At 38.2% G+C, this 20,448-nt stretch overlaps 2 protein-coding genes and 1 non-coding gene across 3 annotated transcripts; all 3 read right to left on the reverse strand.

Annotated features, from left to right (window-relative positions):
- Positions 1 to 3,347: 3,347 nt before the first annotated feature.
- LOC114746709 (WD repeat-containing protein 44) lies at positions 3,348 to 8,125 on the reverse strand. The gene is given in 9 exon segments (XM_028934978.1): positions 3,348 to 4,818; positions 5,049 to 5,142; positions 5,266 to 5,345; positions 5,631 to 5,682; positions 5,768 to 5,925; positions 6,053 to 6,143; positions 6,251 to 7,134; positions 7,137 to 7,518; positions 7,954 to 8,125. Coding segments are annotated over 8 exon segments (2,154 nt in total). The 5' UTR covers positions 7,402 to 7,518; positions 7,954 to 8,125; the 3' UTR covers positions 3,348 to 4,288.
- Positions 8,126 to 15,716: 7,591 nt separating this feature from the next.
- Positions 15,717 to 15,788, reverse strand: TRNAW-CCA (transfer RNA tryptophan (anticodon CCA)). Its single transcript has one exon. It is a non-coding gene; the product is annotated as a tRNA-Trp (tRNA).
- A 587-nt stretch (positions 15,789 to 16,375) lies between these two features.
- Positions 16,376 to 18,592, reverse strand: LOC114746727 (histone-lysine N-methyltransferase ATXR6-like). The gene is made up of 6 exons (XM_028935007.1): positions 18,314 to 18,592; positions 17,756 to 17,836; positions 17,408 to 17,637; positions 16,988 to 17,088; positions 16,692 to 16,904; positions 16,376 to 16,607 (listed from the first exon to the last, which is right to left on the reverse strand). The coding sequence occupies exons 1-6, from the start codon at positions 18,555 to 18,557 to the stop codon at positions 16,448 to 16,450; spliced, it is 1,029 nt and encodes a 342-aa protein (XP_028790840.1). The 5' UTR covers positions 18,558 to 18,592; the 3' UTR covers positions 16,376 to 16,447.
- Positions 18,593 to 20,448: the final 1,856 nt, after the last annotated feature.

Consider the following 20,448-nt stretch of genomic DNA (forward strand, 5'->3'; position numbering starts at 1 on the left):
ATGACTCAGCGGAAAATTGTGTAACATATTTCTATTCTGCTGATATCTGAAAACAAGGACAATCAGTTAGCTGTTAGCGTATAGCAGATATCAAGTGAATTAACTCATTAAGTTACAACTACACGTAGATTCCAAATATGCTAACTTTTTACGCAGCCATGCAGATTTCACGAGTTGGTGCTGCAAATTTGTCTCCATGACCCTGATTTTTGAAAGATGAATCAAGGAATAACTTAAACAGTTCAACCAACTGCATCTTCATTTGGCATTATTGGAAAAAGGAGCCTGGCAGTTACTTTCAATAGCTTAAACTATTGCACTAGGTATTTATCGCTATCATGTATACACCGTACAATTCATATTGCTGACAGCCTGACATCTCTTAATAAGATAAAACTGTCTGCTATTATGCACCAGGCTCAATCCATATAAAATTGTGGCAAACATCCTGCGAAAACATCAAATGACCAAGAACGAGAGTTCACGAAAACTCAATATAAGCACACACTGTTATAAAGACCAAATCACTCACGAAGAGTTTTTTTTTTTTTTTGGAACCAAAAACTCACAAAAGAGAATGATCAATAACTTTTCGGTAATAATAAGAAAAAGTAGGATAAGAAGTCGTCCAGCCCTAATGACCCGGCTGGCACTTCAGTAATACCAAAAATATGAAAACTTAATAACAAATAAAGCATACAAATAGATCAAAATATGAGGTTTAAAGGGTTTAACATTTTTGTCGAGCACAATGAGCTCTGTGCACCCTTAATAAAAGGTGAGCATTGTCCCACACAGGTGGCAGAACAGGAAATCACGCCCTCGAGAACTAGCCATCAGATAACCCCTCCGACGAATACTCAACTGAAAATTCAAAACTAAGGTATGAGGGTGGTTCAAATAATGCTATAGTGAGTGGTCTCTGCTATACGCTTGAATTTTTAGAGTGACATGTCTAATCAACCAGGAGAAGAGTGTTACGAAATGAAATTCACAATTTTCATCTCTGAACAAAGTCTTCAATCCAAAATTTACGGAGAATAAACAGGATGAAGTGATCAGAAGGATAAAAGCACAGAGCCAGAATGACATGAACCAGAGAGCGCAAGAGTATGAACAGCTTGCCGGAGAAGGCAAAGGCGCGGGGGAATGGGAAGTCCAAAAATCCCAGGAGATGATGTTCCATTATTCTCAGCGTGGCTGCGAATCCATGCCATGCAAACAAATTACAGACGTAATTTTCCCCCATGCGGTTTTGAAAGGCTCGTTGGACTTTAGCAATTTCAAAAAGCCCAGTTTCTTTATCTTGGGGTTTCAGGTAATGCTTTCACTTTCACGTGATCTAGGCCCTCACTTATTTGGGCTTCATGAGTTTTGGTCGTTGTGAAGCTTGTTACGTCAGAGACCAACACTGAGAAGGCCGAAAGATTTGCTGGTTTTAATGTTTCCACTCAGTGGGAAGCTTTTTGCTGCTAGACAATTAATATCAGCCGACCTGTTCACTTGAACAAATCAACAAAGTTACATTTTAGTTACCTTTATATTTAAAATGCAATAAATTATTCATTTAATTTTTTTCTCTTGCTATATTTTCCTTAAATTACCAATTTTCTCTATCAAATAATAAGGATTTTTTTTGCCAGAAAAATAATAGGGATTGTTTAGACCAAACTCACGCTTTAAAATACAAGAAACGAATTAAAATATACGGATACAATTTCTCGGAAACACCAAAACATTGATTCAACTAGACGATTTCTCGGAAACTAATCTTAATGATCTGTAATAGGCAGGTTTCATTACCCAATTCTGCTGTTTCTTTCTTCTGGGATATTTGACCACAGTTTTCGGTTTAAATTTTTCATATCTGTATAACTTGATGGAGATTAAAGTAATAAATATACACTAAATACGGATGACACTGCACTACCCCTAATTGTTTTCAGAGAAAACTTTACCAGATAAAATGGGATCTTGCGACGAGAATTCAGAACAAATTAAATTAAAAATTGATTCATTAGCATACTGAAAAATCATGGAAGAGGGTGGAGACAAGAGTTAACATGTTTGGTTGTCGGGTGCGTGTGTTTTGATCTCAAACATATCTATCTGCTTAAGTTAACGCACAGTCATGTTTCTTGTCCATTCTTCGGCGATTACCTCAGCTTTGAGTATTTTGATTCTCTGCGTAGCAGACTCTGCGCCTATGTAAAGAAGATGGGTAACATTACGTCCTGTCTCTTCTAAGTCTCCCCCTCTCATCTCAAAACGGTGTAATCAGATTGAAAACAAAATAAATAAATTGTTTTTGCCAACTTCAAAGGCCTAAACTAAAAGGGAAAAGCCAACGACAACGAGAGGTTGAGTGAAGCTACAGCTAAGCCTTAAATTCCCTCAAAAAAATAATCATTCATTTTGTTCCTGCTGTCTCCTTGGTGGGATTCCTTTTCTGGTCTGTGAGCTCAAAAAAATGCTCATTTTATTGTTATTTTTTTTAAAAAAAAATATTTGGATAGCATGTTCTCGCTTTAACTTTATCCCTTCCTATCTTCATTGCATTTGTATTTCTCCTCAAAGTTCTCAGTTGGTAATTGTTGTGCTATGCTTTTCCAATGGGTATCCCATTTTGGGTCTTTTCTCATGTCAGTCAGCATTATTATGGATCATACAGAGTGTTTCCACATCACTATACGTCTTTTTTACGCGATAAAAATATGTGCATGTCATCTTTGATAGGAAATGGAAAGAACTTGCATATTCTTCCCAATAACGCTCCTGCCTAATTATTTTTCCTCAAAATCAGATGCATAATTCGGAACCAAGATTCTTAGATCCTTGTAGTAGTATATGGTGCTTGTATTTGAAAAATCAAATTGTGCACCTCATTGGAGGTGTAGTGTAGGATTTTATGGCTTAAAATATAGGATATGTTTTTGTGGACCTTTTCGGTTCAGATGAATCGGATATCATTGAACAAAAAATCAGAAAGGATTACTGGAAGGAGAGATTTGAGAATCAGACTGAGAAGTAAAAACTGTTTGCGCAGACCATGCAAATATCTCTCAATTTCCAGTTTCCAGCATCATAAACAATATTAAAAGTGCGAGGTGCTTATAGAAAGGTTGGAATTGAGCATTAAAACACATGGCGGACTATAATTCACGCGTCACTGTCTTATTGGAGCGGTAAATTAGCGCTTGTCTTTTTCACTGTTAACTCCAATGTCATTGAGTTGTTTCTGACTGATTAAACCTATACGACCTTGGTTCTTTTTCAGTCCATATATCCAATTATCAATATACAGTAGAACCAATGTTAAAAGAATGCATGATGACCGATTCGAACAGTTTCGAGTATCAATAAATTCTTCGATTTCCAAGCAACCGTTTCGGCTGTCAAGTGCCACGCACAAAAATTACATCAGCAAGAAGCTGATCCAAAAAAGAATTTTTTTTACATTAGAAAATTACACGTATACTTATCTGCCTATAACAAAATGGCATTTCTATGAATGTAGGATCGAAAGATTTGACACTTGAGTAACAGAACTAATCAGAAGTGTTGTTAGCCTAAATCTGACATATACATATCAAATATTTGTTAGCAATGATATGGTGAGCACTGAAGCACTTGCCCATCGCTCGGTCAGTTAGAGCCACTAATGAGAATGTACTGTTTTGTATATTTCTTGCCCCCGGGGAAAAGAGCTGATGTGGAAGCGGAAATGACCACTCCGTTGATTGGCACCACACTTGAAAACCCAGATCCAAGGGGGCCTACCATCAGATGGATGGGAAAACGAGGAGACACAGATCTTATCAGTTATGAGAGCCAATGATATGATGCAAGACACTCCCCACCATTTTTAGCAAAGCAAACTTCAGCCACCAGCTCCTGAATCCCCAACTCTCCTTTCACCAAATGAGGCATATTAAAGGTCCAACACATGACTCTGCATCTCTTTTAGGGGTCAACAAATTCTTGTGCAACAAAAGGCAATTTGACCTTGGCCACTCACTGATTTAAACTGCCCCCGGTCATGCACCGATTGTTGATATTACTCCTAGAAAATTTGAATGGGGCTGAGCTGAAAGGCAAAGTTCCTTGAATCATCTAGGCTGCAATCCCTAATTAGAATTTGACCTCAACCAGCTTTGTTACTGGTCCTGCCAAACATCAGTCTCAAGCCTTAAAGAATATTAGCAGCATATAATTTGCCCAGGACAACATGCTCAAGCAAAGCAAAGATGTTCGATTCTCTAGTTGAAATTAGCCAAGTCACTAAATTTCAGACAGGTGCGGGTAACCCATAATTGTGGAATGACCTGATCCGCCCATCCCAGTCTGCAGTGACGATGACCATACCCCATGCATGAGAACTGGATGTACTCTTGCAAGAAGATTTCAAGAACTTGTATTCAGATTTATGCATTGCAGACTTTTTAGCCTTGAGGCTTGAAACAGGAAGCTTCTCCTCAGGCCAAGTTGCAGATCCCTTGGGGATGGATTCCAAGTAATAATCTTGGCTGAGAGAAAAAGAAGCAGGTGGGTTGAGACGTATAATTTGAGGTGATCTCTGACCCAGTATATCCGACTGATAATCATAAACATGATTTTGAGATTTCAAGCCACGCCATGGTACTGCAACAGATGCATTTGAATAAAACCGCTCGCAAGATTTAATCTTCTTTGCTTTTTTGGGACTAGACTGTTCCTGACTAACGTTCCATAAATATACATTAGAGTCTTCACAGGCTGATAAAATGTGCTTCCCATTTGAAGTAAATGATGCAGATAGTTGGCTTCCCGTGCTAATGCCTAAAAAACCAAAATAGAGACTTAATGTAACATAACATTTGTTGAACCAAGATATTAGAACAACAGCTAGGCCTCTTATCAAAAAGCTCGCAAGATATCAAATTAAAATTTAAGTTTGCCGACAAATATGCTTGAGAAAATTGAATGAAAAGTTTTATTAAATAGGAACTGATCCTCCAGTCCTTGAACAGAGAATTGTTCATAAATGTATTTAGTTAAAAAAAAAATACCTTTGTATTTGCCAATCACATTGTCCCCATCAAGGATTCTGACTTTTGAATCAGAACTGGTAACCAAAACTTTGCCAGGATCTTGGGGATGAAACTGAAATAAAATATGCACTCAATTAATCACAGGAAGAAAAGTGGCAATCATGTATTTAAAAATCAAAAAATACACGGAAGGGCAGACATACTGTCTTGCCACAGGAAGAAACAAAATCATTACCTGAAAGCCAGTTATCCCTCTGACAGGATGTTTCTTTTTACCAACTAAGCATAGCTGTGAATCCAACTGCAAGTGATTCTCTGATGAAAACAAAAACGGAAATCAGCAAAACAGTAAGAACTTAGCCTTCAAATGCTGCCCACTCTTGAAGTTGTTGTGACAAAGACCATAAGCTAATGACAGACAAGTAATTCTGATGTTTAAGAGATTAGGATTGCTTCATAAAAGGACGTTTCACTTCCTCGCCAAAATCAGTTCAACGAGATAGCAAAAGTGGCATTTACCAACATTCGTTTATAGAAACAGCTAATTAATATGACTAAGAAAAATGAGGAAATATCAAATATATGCAGAGAACGTAATACCTGAGACATTGTAGAACCGACAATTTCCTGTGATGGAGCCAATTATCCCACCCTGTATTAGAAAATCATTTATCAACTGAAATTGCTCATCGTTCACTAAATATCTCTTTAGCATGAAACTAGTAACAAAAAGATACCTGCCCATCAGGTCGGTAACACACTGCAGTCACAATTTCTCTAATATCAGTCCAATCAACAACATGACATTCTGGAATTGCCCAGATGCGCACTTTTCCATCAATAGATCCAGTAATGAAATAGCTATTGTCCGCAGGATTGAATTGTACACAAGTCACTATATAAACAACATCAAACACAACAATTTGTGAGAAAATTTTAAACGATTCAAGCAAACTGCTAATTGCCCAACAAGGCTAATAACATATAATAGTGAGCAACGATGGAATAGCAGCAAGGCGCACCATAATTGCTGTGCGAGAAAACTTTCATGCAATGGTCATATCCCACTTGCCATAGCCGGACAGTCTTGTCAACAGAAGATGATAACAGATACTGCACCCAGAAAAAGATGAAATACCAAATCAATTTCTCCATCATTTCGCATATGAAAGACTCTATACCTAGTTCATTGAACAATTGATCTTATGGTATTTACTCACATTATTCTCTGACCAAGAAAGATCCAAAATTTCACCACTATGCCCATGGAACTCGTGCAATGGCTTTTCCAACAACCGGAAGACCTTAGGAGGGAAAATGATGCAAGCTGAATCTGATGTTTTCTTCAGACTCTTAAGTCTGCTCATTTGTTCCTTATCCACAAAGAGGGGCGTCAATTCAGAGAGATTATTCACCGTAAAGTATATGCAGGATGAGTCAATATCAGGAATGTCAGTTTCATTGCATCTCTCATCTTCCACAACTTGCCACACCCGCACAATCATATCTTCACCAGCACTAGCAAGATACTGTCCATCAGGACTGAATTTCATGGTCAAAATTGAACCATCATGAGCTTGAATATCTTGCCCCATATAAAGGGCTGAAAGTTCCTTTTTCTGCCTCCTGCTATGACGGACTTTAACTTTTTGGATCCTACACCGTCGGGCACAATTGCCTTCTTGCCTTCCATCACCTTCCCCGTCAGCCATGCCTGTTATTGAACGTAATTTTTTGAACCAACCCCTTTTTGCCCTCTTCGTCCCCAGCCCAAAAACATCGGACGCACCATACTCCTTACCTGCCAAATGTTGGGAAGGGGGAGAATCCTCAGATTTGTTCCCACAGTCCCGAGGCGCCCCTGCGACTACGCATTGATCAGAAATAACCTCTTTAACATGCTGACCCTCCAGATCCAAATTATAACTCATTCTCATGTCCAAAATCCCATCTTCACATACCGAGTTCTCCGTGGTACCAAGATCGTCCAAAGAATTTACAGTAGACCAACAAGACATTGATGACCGAATTGAGCAAAACTCCTCCGCAGAATCGAAGGTCACCTTCCCGTTACCTTCTTTGATTCTGTTCATATCTTCTTCCCCTCAACACCGCTTGCATCTACAGAATTTTCAAGGGCACTTTGATCCAAACCCAGTCCCATCCACTTCATGAATTTACTCCTACGCTCTCGCACGCTCATTGGGCTCCGAATCCACATGTCATAATCCGTACCAGTGCACGTTCCGTAGTTCGAACTTGAATTAGCGTCAGTTGTGTCCGCGTCATCTAAATTTCCATCAGCAATAGACGAAACCTCCTCTTGAGCATCAAAAAATCGGCATTCTTCGTCTTCGCTGAAGCTAGCCATGATTCTTAGAGTTCATTCCACAAGAGTCCATCAAGCAAGCAACATTTTAAGCGCTGTAAACGCGGCCAATTCCTGTTAGGCTGTTAACCCTCCGAACAAGGCCAGCTAGGTAATAAACTGCGAGAGAGAGAGAAAGATGGAGCACGGAACCCAATATCAGCCCACGGAACCTTTTATTTAAAACACAAAACAACGATAATAACAAGAACAAAACAGAAAACGAGAGATCCATCATAGATCCCAATCAAAACCCATTGAACCTGGGATTCCAAGGAACAATAATTCTATAATTTGAATTGTAAATCACTACTAAGAATTAAGAAATTCCCAATGAACCAAGACTTTCGCGATACAAAAAAGACCAAAAGAGTCGCAAACAAACACCGAAAAATCCATTGAGACAAGACCCGGAGATCGTAGGATGATTGCGTTTGAAGAATTGAATCAGCAAATGGAAATTATGGACGAAGTGTTTGCAAAAGCAACAAAAGAGATATTTGTTTTCCTGAATTTCTAAGCAGGCAGACAGAGGTATGGGTAAAACCTGCTTACATGTACTGTTTGTTAATCTCTAGAAGATTGTGTTGAAGCTGAAGAAGACGCAGATCGACACACCCACAGAAGATTGGAGCATTTTGGAGCCCATAAGGAGGAAGCAGATGGAGCACCAGGCAGACGAGAAAATATATGTGCAGAATTTTGATTATTAGCAGAATAAAAAAAGAAATAGAAAATCAGTCGTTAACCATTTAAGAAAGGACAAGGGTTAAAACAGGAAAAGAGAACAAACTCATCGATTCTCGTGAAATGGTGGCCCGATAAACGAGATTCCGAGAGCTGGGGTTGTGTTTCTGCGCGTACTCTCCCTCTCTCTCATTTCATCTACTCTCATTCTAAATAAATCTAAGAAAACAGTTTTCTAATTACAATTTATAAAATATAAACTACGTATATAAAATAATTTTTATCTGCCTATAAATATTTATATCGATGATGCCAAAAAAGTACTCCATCTCCTCCACTTCTACTTACATTATTGCAAATGAAGTTATCGTTCATTTTTTATTAAAAGCATTTTTACACATCTGAAAATATTATTTTGTTGTAAGAATAAAACAAAAAAAGAAAAAAATAATCTGAAACAATTTTTTCAAGAATAAAATAATTATTATGGGACTTATTTTTAAATATTATACTTGATATTTTACATTACATTATTGATTAATCATGCCGATAAGCCTGTTTTACATTTTTTATACTATACTGATAGAATATGCTTAGAAAGAAATTCTTTTGATTAGAGGCCACCAACTCTGGAATCTGATCCCATGCTAATTGTTAGTATCAACCAAATCACGTGCTTACAGGTTAATTAATGAGTTGTGTTTAGTTTATTTTATTCTTATTTTTTGGCGATATACGTTGAAAATAGCCCGTTCAAGTATGCGTACGTTCGTTTAAAAAAAAAAAAAAAGTATGCGTATGAACGCAGAAATGGGTTAGGTCAAAATCCTAACCTTCCATGGAGTCTAAGTCAGCGTCGCAAATTTTAATTTGACTGAAATTTTCCACGCAGAACGAGGGACCCAATGCGATTTTCACTTTGATTTTTTCCTCATTTTAAATTATTTCCTGAAACCTATATTATTCTTAATATTATTATTAATGTTTATGAGCGGATATACTGAAAGAAAAGACCGGGCATGAAGAATTAGTCAACGGTCAGAGATGAACAAAAAATTGGCGTTTTTGTTTGGGGGTCTGATAATCTCATAATCCATAATTGAGAGGTCCGGCGCAAGGGATGGCCCTCTCGCTGTCACCTCTTTTTCCATCTCATGCGTCCACCCTCCTGTGCTCTTTCTTCGCGCGAGGAATGGGCATTTGCGTCGTCATAAGTTTATCCCCAACAATTCTTTCATTATTATTATTTCATTTATGAAGAATTAATTTGATCGCTGTATTTTTCACTCAATCAAAACTTAATTTTTAAACTTTAATTTGATACAATCTAGTATTTATAGTTTTGATTTAATTGTAAGTTAACGCAACTCATTCCTTTTAATCCTAAATGATTAAAATTATGGAAAGTGAATTGCATCAAATCAAATATAGGAGTTAAGCTACAACCAAGTTAAAATTGCGTTGGCAGAAAAAAAAAAAAGAATTTAAGAACTGTATTATATATGAATTAAAATTCAGAGACTATATTACAACCGAATTAAAAATATAGATACCAAAAAAAAATTCTTTTAAATTCATTTTATAGAACCAAGCCCAAGCAGAACAGTCATCATGTACTCTTCACACGTTTTTTTTTTCTTTTTAAATCATGTGTAACGCGTTAGTCCAAGAAGTTACGTTTAAAAAAACACAAGTCTCTTCCATTGTGTTTGCTTTTTATAATTAACCAAATTAATTGTAAGTTGTGGATTTTTGTTGGATATGTGTGTATATATCTTCTTCTTTTTTTAACGTCGGTCCAATTGTCAGATCATTTTATGGTCAGTTGGGATGAAGATTTCAATCAAATTATGTACGTGTCTGATGGGTCCTGACTAATAAAAAGTGCTTCCCGGTTCTCATTTTACTATATGAGTTGCCCAAACAACTTGATTCGGTTCTCAATTTGCTTTTTTTTTTTTTTTTAATCCATAACGTGGAATGTTAGAGTTCATATACAGTCGTTTGACCTTTTTTTTTTTTTTTGGTTTGAGAAAAGGGAAGGAAATGTTGATGAAAGGACCTGACTTGCAATACAATAAAAATGATATTAATGCTGATCGACAATTCGCGAGCAATGTCGTCGGCAAAAAAATAAAAAATAAAGAAATTGCGAGCACTGTCTTATTTCACAGAATGGAAAAGAAAAAATGTTTAAAAATGAGTACAGTGGTGGGTGGCAAATGGTTACATGTTTTAGGGGTTTGATGTCTGCTTGAGGACCATACAAAACCCTAAAAAGTCAGAAAGGGAGGGCCTTTGTTGCTTCCAATTAAACCAACAATTTTACTTTCGATCGCTTTTGTCTCATTAGGTCCTGCCCTTTGATAATTACCCCTATTAGAAAAGATGTGCTTTTACAATTAACAAGTCGTCTAAGTTCAAAGTGCGTGGTGCCAATGTCTTGTCATGCAATATTATTACATGATGGATTCGTTGAAGTGAAGGGAGGGAAGTGAAAAAGAGAGATGACTTGGAGAAAGCTGATGATAGTTTAATTATTTTAAAAAAAGAGAAACCGCTTTTTTGATTCGTTCGGAGGCAGGATTAATTAAGAAATTAAGCACCAGTGATTCAGTGTTTGCACTTTTTGGTTTCACTCATTAGGTGTTATGGTGAAATGTAGAGGATATTGCAGACATATGCCGACCGGCTAGACAAAGTAGGTAAATCAAGATGTCCCCCTCATTTTGGTTTTACCCTAAAAGCTAACTTCCGATTAATTTATTTAATTATTTTAGACAATCAATTGATCGATCTCAGGCCCTTCAAAGGAGCAAAGCATCCTCCCATGATATGAACAGCATATGGTTTTGAACTTTTTAATTTGCGATTTAATTAAAGATGCGATGAGACACAATGATTATACTTTTGAAACAAGTTAGAGGCTTCAATATCGAAGAGGCATATTGTAGTCTTGATCAGGGGGAAATAAGCTGAAAGAAAACGAGTTGCATGTAAATTGGTGCAATGAGTGAAAAAGAAATTATCACAGTCTGCCAGACAACAGCTATAATCATGGTCGGGAAAATAAAACTTGAACGACCGATATCTTTATATGTTACATATAGGTGAAATTTTAATAATATTTGTAAGATCCGATGCACGATGGGAAGTGGAAGGAAAATTAGTCTTTGATTAGCCAAAAATATGATGTCGGGACACGTACGTGCGAAAGCCACGTGCAACCTCTTGGTGTTGGGGCAATGGGAACGACCCTGAGGAGGCATACTTGGTGTAAGACACGGGTCCATCGTGTTTTGACTTATTCACCCCGGCTCCCTCAGGAATTCCGAATTTACAGCTTAACCCCTATCATTCTACCATTCACCCTGCATTCATCTTTTTTTTTTGGTTAAGTTTAGAATATTCACCGCTGTAACAATAACTAATCACTTCAAACAATAAACTTCCTGAAGAGGCTTTAGTACTAATCATGAGACTTTCTATACATACTATTACAGAATGAATCCCTAATTACATGTTTTAGGAACCCAGCTAAGTAATAACTGCGTCAGAATTTGTGATTTGATTTAATCTAATTTTCAATTTGGCTTCTGGCTGACTAAACCAAGGATGCTGGTCTTCACACTTCGTTACGTTGCTGCTGATTAATACATATATGTGCGTGTCAAATTAGGATTTAATTTTATCCATCTTTGGCTACACACACATGCATCATGGACTAATGATCCTCGGTTGCCATATTTTGAAAGGGAAGAAATTAAATAAGCGACACACAACAGCCAGCTAGCCTGGTTCTGCATGCATTTATAATAACTAATGGGTCAGTTCATGCATATTCCTGTCTTCTCTTCTCTCAGCAGTCCACGCTAGCTGTAACTCTCTCGTGCATTACTCTATATATATAGTATCCTTCCCTAATTCACGTTTCCCCCTTCATTGATTCCTCAGTCCATCATTAATATTCCATTACTACCTAATAAGCATATGGTGATTTTTTTAGCCACCCTTACGCTTATGAAGCTAATTAATCAGCAGACAACATATGGCTGAGTTTTGATGATTTTCACGCCTCACTCGCATGTACGTAATTAATCATTAATCAGAGCGCAGTTTTAATTAGCAAAGATGAACCAGAAAATTCTCAGCTCTTATATAGAACCCATTTATTGCTAAACAAAATTAAGGCAAAATAATGAATGAACGGATTGAGAAAGAGGACAAGTGATGATGAGGTGAGGAGTGGGGAATAATAATGAAAGGCGGGAATATATGACTGCATAAATGACCGGATGCATGAAATGAAAGAGTGGGGCAGCCGACATAATATTTAAAATAAATAAATAAATCAAACAATTAAAGGAATGGGAAATGAGGGGGCTGATCTGTTAGTGATTAGTTGCAAACCCACCAAACAATATTGATTATAATAATGTTGTTTCTTATTTGATGTGTGTCTGGCCGACAATAACTCAATGCCCTCCTTAACGTGGATGCCCTCCTTGCCATCGATTTTTCACTTTAACAACCCCTCCTTCTCTTTCTTAATTGCTCTTTTCGCTCCCCTTTTCAAAACCCACAATCATTTTCATCCCCGGCACTTCATCTCTTAACCCGCTTCCAAATCATTAAAATACTCGTAAACCCACACTCCGAGGGTATTATTCTATATTTACAGTACGCCATTTTACTCCGTATATCAAATTTAATATTCTGTTGAATTCACGCTATCTAATTTAAATATAGCTCACTTTCAATCTCGGATCAAAACAAACCCAAAGGGAATATATTTTATAAGCAACAATAATGATTAATCAATGATAAAGAAACATTGAAAATCCACACACACACACACATATATATATATATCTGTGGTGAGGTGAGCTGAATTGAGAAATAGAAACGACGAAGAAAGCTCCCCAGAAAACGATAAAAATGAGTAGCAATAATAATTTGCTGCAGAAAGACACATCTTTTCTATCTGGAAGTGTAGGTAAAAACACACTACCAGTAAGAAATGCAATAAAAAAAATAGGTAGGTACGAGAAGGGCCTTAATGTCCAAAAAAACACTTGTAGGGTTCAACATGATTGAAGTTGTTTTCGCCGCACAGGACAGGCAGATATACCTTCCCTGCTGCCAAGTTTCAACACATACACGACACACTTCATCTCATGATGCTCTCTATAATAAATCTGTAAATAATATCAAGACTCAGTCTCAATAAATGATGCAGTACGTAGTCTGAACATGTACTCTATGAGAATTTCTCAAGAATACGAACTTAATATGAAGCAATATGTTTAACAGTATCCTGATCACATGCGGAGACATTGAGATCATTAATTAAGTTATTAATTGGGTAGGATTGAAATTCATTGGTAGCTCGGTTGAAAGAAGCAATTAGAGGCATTAAAGGAAGAAGAAATGAGGAGATATGCAGTTTTTCTTTCTTTCTTTCTTTCTTTTTTAAAGTTTAGAGAATGAAAGGAGAAAAGGGTGTGTGTGTGAATGAATATTTATCTGTATTGAACTATTGATTGGTGATGTCAAAAGTGGGTGCTAGAGAGAGTAGACAAGTTCCCAGAAAACAAGGTGGTTGTCTGGTGGCAATCACTGTAAAAGGATGTGCAAGTGACACTTTTTCGATGTTCCCATTTCTCTCTGCATAGCTTTCATTTATTCCAAAACATGGCCGCCCACTCATCGCCCACACCTTTTTTTCATTCATCGATCCTTCCCATCCCTTCCTCCTTAATTCCCTTCAACTAAATATATATATAATTATATATCACATACTATATTCATTCTTTTTTTTGCCTATATAAGCCATTCCCATTTTATGCAATGTCAATTACATGAACTCCACTCCACCCAGTTTTCCTTTTTTTTTTTTTGAGTTGAATATGCTTCAAATTTATGCTTCCATTACCACGTAGCTCACAATTTTATAGTGGTCACTTCTCTCTTTAAACAACTCGAACTCCAATCAACTTCTTTCTGTTTGTTTTTCACATTCTTCCAAATTTGGTGTTGATGCCTTAGCCATAGTTTTAGAATAACGTACGTCATAATTTACTGACCGAACCTTAGTCTTTTTAATCACAGGGAACAGCATCGTAACCTTTCTTTTTCACTAAAAATAATCTCCAGTAGTGCACCAAAGAATAGACTAACCCAGACCTCCAGCATTTTTCAAGTACATGTAATTCACTAAATTAAAGTTTCACTATAACACGCGCGTCAACTAGCTTATAATATAATTTACTTATTGGTGAGAAAAGTGTAGTTGGGGGTGTATACATGCTTTTATGACATGAAACTTACAAACGAGTACATATGCCTCCCTCTTTCGTCTGAAAAAGCACATCTCTCAACAAGAAGGCCGGGGAGAAAAGGATGAATCAAAATACTGTGCGGGGGGCTTTTTTAGGCCTGATTCATGTTGAAGTATGCAAGCCAGTTATAGGCTCTACGTAACAATGAGAGAGAGAGAGAGAGAGAGAAGTTATGCATAATAATTTGTGCTGGAGAACCGTGCCATGAAAAAAAAAAGCCAGGTCCCGTTTCATCAACTCACCAGAAAAATCTTGAGATGATGATATGAGCCCACTCACATGACTTCTTAATATGAAGCCCAAAATTAACAAAAATGACACGGATGGAGCTGATAATTACAAAGTAAAACATTTTGCATGGTTCATCTTTTGAGAGAGCCTATATATATAAAACATCGTATTTCATGAGAAGCTATAAAACGATTGGGTGTATGCTTTCTGTGCCAAACTAATTATAACATATAACATACACAGTGGTTACTTTCACTTGTCTGAGAGTCATGAATGTACAAATAAATGGTCCCAAATTGCACTCGAAACCCTTGGTAGAGGGAAAAGGGCCTGTCACACTCACACATATATATACAGACATGGTGGTGCTTGCTAAGAAACCAGGGCGGGGCGGGGAAAAAGTTGGTGTTGGCTGCGCCTTATAACACCTTGAACAAAGTACACTCCTCCCTCTGCTTCGTACGTATCATAGGACCACAAGAGGTGTGGGACCACTGTCGGGTGTGATCGTCTGATCAGAATCAGACGGCGACGATTAGGCATTTAATTTGGACCATGCTACGTATAGGGGTTGGCAGATTTTAGTGTGAGTAGAGAGACATGCACGGACATAGGTAAGTGCAGGGTGGTCCTAGAAATAAAGGATCAACAAAGCAGGTAACAAGAAAGTGAACTTGGGAGTTGTTTTGGTGCTGTAGCTGCTGTATAATTTAGAACTCACTATCGTCTCTCTTTACTCGTTTGTGTCCCAAGGTCTCTCTCATTCATTCGCAACTGAATATATATAGGTATTATATACATATATGTCCCTTTCGTTGATTTCTCTGTTATTTTGGAGGTCATGCCAATATCTGAAAAGCAAAAGAAAAGCCAGCCCTCAGCCAACTCATAATTCGATGGTGGGTGTGGGGGGTTCGAAGTATTGCCCAGTTACTGAAGACCTGTAATCCTGAAAAGCTCGTGCTGCGCTCACGCCATGGCCAGTGTGTAAGAAACTAAAGGAAAACGAAACTCGAGTTACGAAAAAAAGATCCGACAGGTAGCTACGGATCGGGGATTTGAACCCGACGTGAATCGAACACGCAACCTTCTGATCTGGAGTCAGACGCGCTACCATTGCGCCACGGATCCGGTTGACAAACAGCTACAAGATTTATTAGAGAACCCTCTGATCACCGACACAAAGCAAAGCCCAAACATTTCTTTTGGATCTCAAACAAAGCCCAATGAAATATGGGTGGGCCGTATGGTAGTCACGCATTTGGGTCTTTCTGACACGTCCCCTTTTTACTAAGGGAATAAAACATTAAATAAAATCATTTTATTCTTCTCCCTATCAGGTTACGCAACCCAAATGGAATAATTTTGAGCAGGTGCCACAATATATACGAATCAAACCAAAACATTTTAAAACTTATAATTTATTCGGCATGTCTTTGAATAAATTCTTCAAAGCATAATAATTTTTTTGCTGGAACTTCCCTATAATTTTCCCTTTTATTGGTCTTTGCTGGAAATACTTTCATCTACTACGATCGTATTGGTAAATAGATATCACTAATAATGTTTAAAGAACATTTGAAAAGAGAATCGCAAGGGCGCCATTTGGCATCTTAGAGTAATGATTTGATTTGATTTTCTACGAAAAATATAATTCGTTGAATTTTAGCCCGACTAAAACAAAACCAAACCAATGAATACAAATCGCTTTTTTAGACTCAATGGAGCTTTGTTATTGCTTGTATTATCCCATCTTAGGATCGTTCACTAAGTGGCAAAAAAATCAACATTTACACGAAATGTTCCGTTGGATATTCATGCTCGCTTCCATTGTAGTCATAGTACAACCTCTCCCCCTTTGATATGTCTCTGTTTGCAATCAGTAGAACCCGACACTCCCCATTGACGTCGAACCTCACGCATTTTAAGTTCTGCTTTTTCTTTCCTTCCCTGCATCAAACTCGCACTGTTGAGTTTCTTTTTCATAAAAATCATCTTGCTCCCAATAAAATTAAGGAGGGAAAACAAGCTTACGGTGTGTGATTATTAATGCCGTTAATAAACCGCGCGATGTTACTTCGTTTGTCCGGACAGACTACTAACGTTTGTGAAGCATCAGAAGCGGAAAGAAGTGTCATCATGCTATCCCCGTCATCATTCTCACGATTCCTCAAATAGTCAACATCTCCAACATACTCTGTGATTATCGTCAAGTCTCTTATCCATTTGTCTGCCTCAACAGTGAACCTGCGTGAAGAGGAGCTAAAAGGTCAACTTCAATGCCGAGGGGGCAGACAAGACTCCAGAGCTTAATTCACATGGATACGCACCCTTCTTGAGGATCAAAAACAACCATGAGGGGTGGACATTCTCCTCTTTCCATCATACTCCTGCACAGGTTCAAGGTGTCTGCATCTTCTTTGGACAAAACCTGAATCACGAACAGATAGAAAACTTCACTGAATTGCAAATCTTTGTCCTCAACACTCAAATGCTGAATTTTGGTCATACAAATTGATGGTGTAATTACAAAGATTCCGCGAACAGATGCAAAATGAGTACAAGTTATGCAGATGATAATAGTTTCTCCCCTACTGAGTCACCTTAAAAATTGAAGGCATGCCCTACCACTTATTTTTTTGGGTCTGAGCCATTGAGTTTAGGCAAACACAATTGACTTGATTTTAGGGGCATTTTTTTAGCATGCACCATCTCTTGTTGGTACCTCCAGCAAAGATAAACCAAGTTACCTGCATTCCACCGTTTTCGAGAGACGGGCGATTTGCTGATCTCGGCGCCATTCCTGGCATGTAAGTAAGCTCGTTGCTGAATTCTGCGTTAGTTGCTGTCAATGCCGTTGCCAGAGATGCCATCTGTTCTAATCTCCTTGAGGGATCCTCACTTGGGCAGAAAGGCAGCAGCTTTCGTTTCTTTTTCGACACCACCAGGCTTGTAGCCCGCTTTCGTTTCTTTCGGATATCTTAAATTCAAGAAACACAGAAATTTAGAATTTAATTAGACTCAACCTTCCATAGGATTTTGCTTTTCCCCTTTTAAATAAATGCGTAGAATGAGAACGGAACATATATCCGCTTTACCTTGACTGGATATTTGAGGAGCTTGCGGCGACCGTTGAATGCGAAAGAAGTCAATAATTTTAGTCTGAATAAGAGGAAAAGCTGCATTTCAACGGAAGAGTATGAGCATCTCTGGCTACGGGGAAGATACTAAGAAAAATGGGACAAAAAATCGTGAAATATCCACACACAAAGAAATCATGGAAGAGATATAATTTTCAAGGCGCAAATTATCATAAATCTCTGAAAATGAACGGGTTTAAAATTTTCAGCTGGTAAATTGGGTTTATTCGTGCCAATCAGCAGAAGGCCCTAGGAGAAGTCTTAAATCCAATTTCTTGGTTTTGCTTCGCATGGTGACCCTCTTCCATAAAACTAACAGTAAATATAGATCTCCAAGGGAATGAGAAAAGTAACCGATGAAGCCTAAGCAATTTCAAGTGAAGTAGCCGGAAAAAGCATAATAATCAAGTCAAAAACCCGATTCCAAACCAAGCAGTAAACATATTCATGGTTCGATGTCTAAATACAAACACCATTCAATCAACATGTAAATTAACGAAGATATAGGGAACATACACTTGGGCTTCTTGTTTTTAGAGCAAGAGTGGCAGAACCAAGATCCATTGGGCACAGCAACAAGTATGGGTCTGAGGCAGAAGAGGTGGTATCCTCGATCACATTTGTCGCAAAGAATCAACTTGGCCGGCGAGTGGCCGGATCCACATTCTTCGCAGCACACGTCATCGCAATCGAACGATTTACCGATTGAAGGGGACTTGGATGCCGGTTTCAGCGCGAGAGTCCTTCGTCGGAGTGACATTGATGGTCTCGACGATACAGTGACCAGAGCAGTGGATGCGAGAAAGGTTTAGAGGTCGGAGAGGGCGAGAGGCCGAGCTGGTGACCTTAAGCCATTTTGGAAGGTCCTTGGCGCGCTAATTCGCATTCGCGCGAAATTCTTTTCCTTTTGAGGGTGGGGGTTTCAGAGCGCGAAAATCAGTTTTGGCGCCAGAGATTATCGGGCGAAGGGGGCAAAATTTCCTCACGTTGTGGGCTTTGAGCCCAACGAAACCTACGGGCCTGCTGGGGTTAAGGCTTTTTAAGGGGGGAATGTTCTCTCAAAAACATTAAAACCCATGTGGCAAAAAAGGAAAACAGTAAAGCCCAAACTATTTGTTAGTCCCTGTTCAAAGAGAAGTCCGAAATAGGATCCCTCACTGGGTTTTATAACATGAAGCCCAGGTAGGAATTTTTCAGTGAAATACTGAGATATTTGAAGCTTGCTTCGGATGCTGTTTTAAAAACATGCCTAGCGGAAGGAGCTAGTCTCTCATAACATGATAAATCAAGGTTTGAATTTCTACTGAAAAAGGTACTCATATTTAGTGCCCGACAGTGCTTTGAGTAGAATTACCTCTAATAAGAAGATACCTATGCTTTAACAGCGTTTGATCGATTGGGCATGAATAGGAGCCATCCAATTCCCAAATCGATCATGGCCTCTCTTTTTTTTCCCTCATTTTGATCTCTGCTTCTTTTTCATGTAAAAATTCTCTATTTTTCAAATGCCCTGTGTTTTCCCTTGATCAGATATGCATGTTCACAATTAATGGAACCCGGCGTTTTTGGGAGGCATGAAACAGGGAGCGCAAAAATCCTATATACAGGTTGCAATTTTTGGGATAAAATTAGTCTGTTTTATAAGTGCGTCCAGACAGTTCTTTTTAAAATACTGTCAAACATTAAATGTGAGCATATTTTTTAGCGAGAATTAAAACTTGGTCCATCACGTTACGAGGGATTGGCTTCTTCTGTTAGACTCAGCTTCCATTAGTTATAACAAGCTATAGTATTTTATACTTGTCTAAAAATTTAAGTGACTGTTTTTTCAATCTTTACTCCAATTATAATTCACTCGGCATTTTAATCTTTTTTTAGTGTTCTTTATCTCTCATCTACTTTTCTTGGTAGTCATTGACTCATCGTCTCTCTTACCCATCCCCCTCCACAAAGAAGGGTATATCCGGGAAGAACAAAAAAACTAATTAGCACTGTTAAAGTGTGGTGGTGAGAATCAGTGATAGGAATTATACATGGAAAAGTTGATTAATTTGAGGCTAGTGATTAGATATAATTGCGCTGACTAACTGAACGCCTAATATAATGGCACTGCAAAGGTAAGGAGAAAGAATGGGCCGGGATGGGAGGGAGAAGATGTGGCTTTTCAATGCCCCGGTTCTTTTTTTACCAAAGGCGTATAATAATTTTATTGGAGGAAGGCAGGAGGGGGTCCCATTAGAAGAAAGGAAAATGTGGTACGGAATTAGGGGACAAAGGCAGCGGGCTAGACGGCTTTGATGGTGCCACCACCGTATGCTTCTTCGAATCTCATCACTCTCTTCTTGACACGCATCATCACATCTTTGACTCCCTCATCATAATGCCTCTCCCTCCATTCACAAGGATCACTTCAATTAACAAATTATCACGGCCAACTGAAATAAAAGCCAATTCTGTTTTAATACTCATCAAGTGAAAACTCACCCACCAACAAATTAAATGGTCAGACAAAGTCAACAACCTACTTGTAGATCATTCATGCTTCTTATAGATAAGACGTGGTCGATCCTGTACGTGGGCTTCCATCGGGTCCCAGAAAAACAAGGCAGCTTTGCCTATCATCACAATCACAGAGGAGAGTTTTATTCACT

Source organism: Neltuma alba, unplaced genomic scaffold (assembly GCF_004799145.2).
Source record: "Neltuma alba isolate B1F8T4 unplaced genomic scaffold, ASM479914v2 tig00005084_pilon, whole genome shotgun sequence".
Classification (NCBI taxonomy): Eukaryota; Viridiplantae; Streptophyta; class Magnoliopsida; order Fabales; family Fabaceae; genus Neltuma; species Neltuma alba.